Consider the following 6,000-nt stretch of genomic DNA (forward strand, 5'->3'; position numbering starts at 1 on the left):
CTGGAACGACCCATGACTCTGTACACTCTGTCTCATTAATCTCTATTACATCCTGTTTACCATCTCTTGGCTCGATACTGTTACTTTCTCTCTTCAGTTTCCTCAGTTTGGTTTATCTGCCTGCCTGTCATTCTCTTTAACTTTGGCTTCCTCCATTTATCTCGTTGTATCTTAGGCAATGACCTTGGACAATATCTCTTGGTAATTATGGGGTTCATTCCTAACACTATCTACTCTAACCTCACTTGCAGTGAACCATTCAAGAGTTAACCCTTTATTATACCCTTCAGGTCTCCTATGTATACCTCTGTTTGCCTTGGGTTTTTCTTACTTGCAGGATACACCCTGTATTTTTCCTCCTTAGGAACAGCGCACTCTACATACCTTTGATGTCTATTAACCAATTTAACCCTTCACCTTTATCTATTTCCTTGCATACCTTTACTGCTTCTTTTTGGCACTTTCTTGGGGATTATTTCAGACACCACTGGAATCTCATCAGGGTGTCCTCCTTCTTCCTCAATAGCCTGTTAGAAAGAGACAAAGTCAGCATGGTAAACAGACAGTATTGAATTTGGCAAAAATACCACAGGGTTTCCATTCATGATGGCCATTGACTTAGAATAGAATAGAACCCTTTATTGGCCAAGTGTGATTGGACACACAAGGAATTTCACTCCAGTGCATAAATGTACATACAAGTAAAAGAGACAAATCATTATCATAATCATAAAATACAATCATCATAAACTATAAGATACAACATTCAGTGATAGTCATAAGATACAAAATAAAAGCAATCAGTGTAAGACATAAGATACAAAGAACAAAGTGATAGTCATAAGATGCTAAAGGTAATAGGAAAGATGAGTAGGATAATAGTAATACAACCTTACTACGTAGGCCCTAGGTTGTCAAAGTTGATTTCATTGAGGGCTACCTCAGGGATGTGTTCGATCTTGGGGGGCCAGGGTGGGCGTGGCCAGCTTGACGTCACTCGTGTTGGGGGCACCTGTGGTGGCCCGAGCGCTCTGCCAGCAAAAACAGGCTCCCGAGCTCTGTTTTCAGCTGCAATGGCCTCCTGCAACCCTCTGCCAGCAAAAACGGAGCTCGGAAGGGCCGCACACAGCCCTCCTGAGCTCCGTTTTCGTTAGCAGAGGCACTGCGGGCCAGTCCTTTGCTGTTTGCAGGGTAGCCCCATGGGCCAGATTTGGCCCCTGGGCCTTGAGTTTGACACCCCTGACCTAGGGCATAAGACAAGTGTTGTGGGAATTTTATCTCATGTCATATGGACAGAAGGAAAACAGGGAATGGCACCTAAAGTGTGGCCTCTATAAATTCATAGAGAAAAGCCTGCATGACATTTTCTGCCTCCACAATCGGCTGACAGACATGCACAGCTGTTGTTGATTTGCAAAAGAGAAAGTTGGGACTAAGATAGACTTCTGGCCTAACCCAACATGGCTCAGACTACAGATAGTCCTCAACTTATGACCTACAGTTAAGGCCAAAATTTATGTTGGTAAGTGAGACATTAAGTGAGTTTTGTCCCACTTTATGACCTTTCTTGCCACCTTTCTTAAGGTAATCACTGAACCTGTTAAGTGAGTTACACGGTTCCTAAGCGAATCTGGCTTCCCCATTGACTTTGCTTGTCGGAAGGTCGCAAAAGGGTGATCCCATGACCCTGGGAGACTGCAACCGTCATTAATGTGAGTCAGCTGTCAAGCATCCGAATGTAAATCACGTGACCATAGGGATGCTGCAACGGTGGTCATAAGTCACTTTTTTCAGTACCTTTGTAACTATACAGTCACTAAAAGAACTGTTGTTTAAGTCGAGGGCTGCCTGTATTTCTATTTATTTGCTTCCTAGAGGCAGCTCTCCCTTCTACCTAGGGAGGCAAACAAGCCTACATCTCTAGCACCAAGCATGACAAGAACCGTTTGGCTGCATCAGTCCAGCTGGTACTTCCTCAGGCTAGAGAGCCTGATGCCTGCAGGCAAGCAGCAGATAGAGACATTTCCCTAGTTCCCTTTCAATGCTCTGCAACTGGCATAGAGACACATTCTCAGCCCAGAGGTAATACTGAACCTTGAAGACGAATACCCTGATATATAGGTAGTCCTCAGCTTACAACAGTTCATTTAGTGACCGCTCAAAGTTACGAAGGGACTTATGACCATTTTTCACATACGACTTTTGCAGCATCCCTAGGATGTGATCAAAATGCAGATGCTTGGCATCTGGCTCATACTTATGACCGTTGCTGTGTCCCTGTCAATCCTGAAGCCATTTCTCGAGCATCTTCAGGGCTGCCACAGCTACACTGCTTGGAGCTGTGGGAACAGGAAGGGGGGGAATATAGATAGCTGGGGACTTGTACCCAAAATAAAATTCTTTCTCCTGGGAGAACTTTTGACTTTTAATTTGGATAGGACCTTTAGAATTGGGTTTTCACCAGATGTGCCAATATGACATGCCTAATAAATCTGTACTTTGAGGAACTCCTAGGCCTCAGAGTTTTGATTGTGTTGGGTCTGTTACTTGGAACCTTGACATTCCCAAGGTCATGTGATTCCCTTTTCCAAAATCAGTGCAGAAGCCAGATTCACTCAACAATTATGTTACCAACTTATCAACTGCAGTGATTCACTTAACAACTGTGGCAAGAGAAGTCGTAAAATGGGACAAAACTGACAACAAATGTCTCACTTAGAAACAGAAATATTGGGCTCATTTGTTTTTCATAAGTCGAGGACTACCTGTACTGTCCTCTCTTCCAGAAATGTATCCAATCCACTTTTCAAGCTATATTCTTGTGAGTAGCTATCATCATAATCCACAATAATAAACTCCACAGATAAATTGTACAAATGAGTCTAGGTTAAATATTTTCCCAATCTTTTGCATGATTTTAAACACCTCAATCATTTCCTTTCTTCTACCCAACCAAGCTAAAGTATTCTAAATCTTTTATTATAGATGGAAAAGCCTGAGCCCGTAATTTTTCTGGCTATTCTGGTCACATGTTCTCCAGTTATTATATAATTTTTCAAGCACAGCAACCAAAACCACACAATATTCAACATATAAACCCTCCACACACGACAATGGTGACATTTTAAATTCTCTGAATAGAATAGAATAGAATAGAATAGAATAGAATAGAATAGAATAGAATAGAATAGAATAGAATAGAATAGAATAGAATAGAATAGAATAAACAGAGCTGGAAGGGACCTTGGAGGTCTTCTAGTCCAACTCCCAGCTGAAGCAGGAAACCCTACACTACTTCAGACAAATGATTATCCAACATCTTCTTTAAAGCCTTCAGTGTTGGAGCATTTACAACTTCTGGAGGCAGGTTGTTCCCACTGATTAATTGTTCTCACTATCAGGAAGTTTCTCCTTAGTTCTAAGTTGCTTCTCTCCATGATTAGTTTCCACCCATTGCTTCTTGTCCTGCCCTCAGGTGCTTTGGAGAATAGCTTGACTCCCTCTTCTTTGGGGTAGCCTCTGAGATATTGGAAGGCTGCTATCATGTCACCTCTAGTCCTTCTTTTCATTAAACTAGACATACCCAGGTTCCTGCAACCGTTCACCCTATGTTTTAGCCTCCAGTCCCCTAATCATCTTTGTTCTCTTTCCTAATAACTATATTCTTAGCTATAAACCTTTTCCTAATGAGAGATACCTTAGACCTCTTCAATATATACAGGTGGTCCTCAACTTACAACCTCAATTGAGCCCAAAATTTCCACCCTTTCTGGGTTCGGACTGGCAGCGGTGGGGAGGGTGTGATGATGGTTTCATGTGCACATCCTAGCTCCAGTGCCAGTGCAAAAGAAGCTTCACATTTGCCCACCGCTTATGCAGCCCAGTTCCCAACAGGCCACAGATCAGGACCAGTTCACAGTCCAGGAGTTGAGGACCACTATTTTAAAGCATGGATGTCCAACCTTTTGTCTTGCTTGGGCCGCACTGAGTGAGGAGGAATTGTCTTAGGATGCTTATCTTTATTTTTTTTTCTATTTTTTTATAAATATCTTGTGGGGTCACATTACTTGCCACATGCGACCCATGAACTGCAGGTTGGACATGCCTGTTTTAAAGACTGATTTATTATGGCATTTTTTTCCCTGCTGATTCTTATCTACAAGATCAATATTCAGATGTGAAACAAGAGAATGGAAAGAATCCTGAAAAGGATTTCTTTTGAGAATTTTTTCCCTGACCTACCATGGTTTTAAGATTATTACTATGTTGTTCATTATCGGAATCTGTCAAGTTACAAATCTTCAAATAAAAAGGATAGGAAGAAAAATGTAAGCACCAGGTGATATTTCAAATGTTACACTGCTTATCTCCCACAGTTGCTACTAGGTTTCAGCTACCACAAACTAGAAAAGCTAACAGGCCACTGTTCAAGGGTCACTTTTTTTGTTTTTGCTGCGACTGCAATTGAAAAGAGGTAGTCGAGGAGAATCAAAACATAATGTAGCCAAATGCAAGAAATAGAATTGTTATAATTCAACCAGCAGCCAGAATCATATCACCCATTAACCATTAATATAGGTGTGTCCAACCTTGGCAACTTTTTAAGACTTGTGGACTTCAACTCCCAGAATTCCCTAGCCAACGTTGGCTGGGGAATTCTGGGAGTTGAAGTCCACAAGTCTTACAGCTGCCAAGGTTGAACACACCTGCCATAATATGATTTCCTTACTTTTGTTACAGAATGTTAGCTGTATACAGCCACTTTAATTGAAGCAGGGAGCAGACATTAGCTGAGTCTCCCCACCAAAAGCTAAGTAGGATCAACCTTCTTAGTGCTTGGATGGGAGACCACCAGGAAAGCCCAAAGCTGCCAATTAGAAAGGAAAACCAGAAAAAACACACAGAGAGACACAGGCGGCGGCAATATCAAAGGCCTCCTGTCCTGTACTCTTTGTTAAGAAGATTACACAGACTGCCTCTCCCTGATATCCAGCTGGATTTGAATCTTTCCCTCTCCAGAAACCATAATAGGTTGGGAGACTTATGTAGCTCCCTTAGCTGTCAGAATAATAGAGTTGGAAGGGACCTTGGAGGTCTTCTAGTCCAACCTCCCTCCCTCAAGCAGGAGACCCTATATATCATCTCAGATCCCGTAAATGGCTTCTTAAAAACCTTTAGTGATGGAGCACCCACAAATGCTGAAGGCAAGCCATCATACATTGGGGTTATTAATCGTTTTGAAAACGTACCTTGAACTGGGCTTCCATTCCATTTGCTAAAAGATAAATATTTCAGTTACACCACCATACATTGTTGGCATAATTCCCCTGAAAATAGTTACAGTTACCAGGCAATTCTCAGGAACTGATGAGGATTCAAGCAGCAGCCACGAATTTCGCAGGAATCCCTCAATGCGCGATTCCGAGGGCGACTCTTCAGTTTTTATAGAGTCTACGTTTCGCCAAATCCCGGAGGCGAAAGTTGCGCTGCGGCGCATGCGCAGGGGATTTAACCCCTTCGGCCCCGCCAACCCTACCCGAGAAGGCTCCGCGCTCTTCTTACCTTTCGGAGCCGCTCGAGAAGGACGCTCTTGTTGCCTCCCGTGTCCAGGTTGCGCTGCTTCAGCTCGGCCCTCAGATCGATCACCCTCAGGTCGCTCAGGCGCCTCCGGGTCATCCCGCCTCCGAAGCTTTCCGAGTCGCCACCGCTGAGGGAAACCGTCGCTTCTGCGGCGAGCCCGGCCTGATTCTCCGCCGCCATAAGGGAAGACAGGCTTCTCGCGCAAAATTTTGGCTCTCAAAAAAAAAAAAAAGAAATACCGAATGAAGCCCCACCCCCCGAAAAAAATTTTTTTTTAAAAAAAAAACAAATTTCTGTAAACGGTAACGTCTATGAGGGGCGCGCGAGCGCTCCCGGCACGCATAAAATGGCGGGCGAGCTTGCTCTTTCTGCGCACGCGCAGGACTGGCCTGGTGAAGGATCGCTGCGCATGTGCGTTCT

The 6,000-nt window shown here is 43.5% G+C and overlaps 1 protein-coding gene across 2 annotated transcripts in view; it reads right to left on the bottom strand.

Moving 5' to 3' along the window:
* The window catches only part of LOC117660139 (scaffold attachment factor B1-like), a 47,046-nt gene extending 41,046 nt beyond the window's left edge, over positions 1-6,000 (bottom strand). The window contains exons 1-2 of one of the 2 annotated variants that reach the window (XM_060686662.2): positions 5,563-6,000; positions 440-527 (exon numbers count right to left, since the gene is read on the bottom strand). In XM_060686662.2, the coding sequence (XP_060542645.2) occupies positions 440-527; positions 5,563-5,760 (286 nt within the window). In that variant the 5' untranslated portion in view covers positions 5,761-6,000. The remainder of the gene's footprint in view (positions 1-439; positions 528-5,562) is intronic. The other variant, XM_060686664.2, reaches the window with a different exon arrangement.

Source organism: Pantherophis guttatus, chromosome 1 (assembly GCF_059756535.1).
Source record: "Pantherophis guttatus breed Tessera chromosome 1, ASM5975653v1, whole genome shotgun sequence".
NCBI lineage: Eukaryota > Metazoa > Chordata > Lepidosauria > Squamata > Colubridae > Pantherophis > Pantherophis guttatus.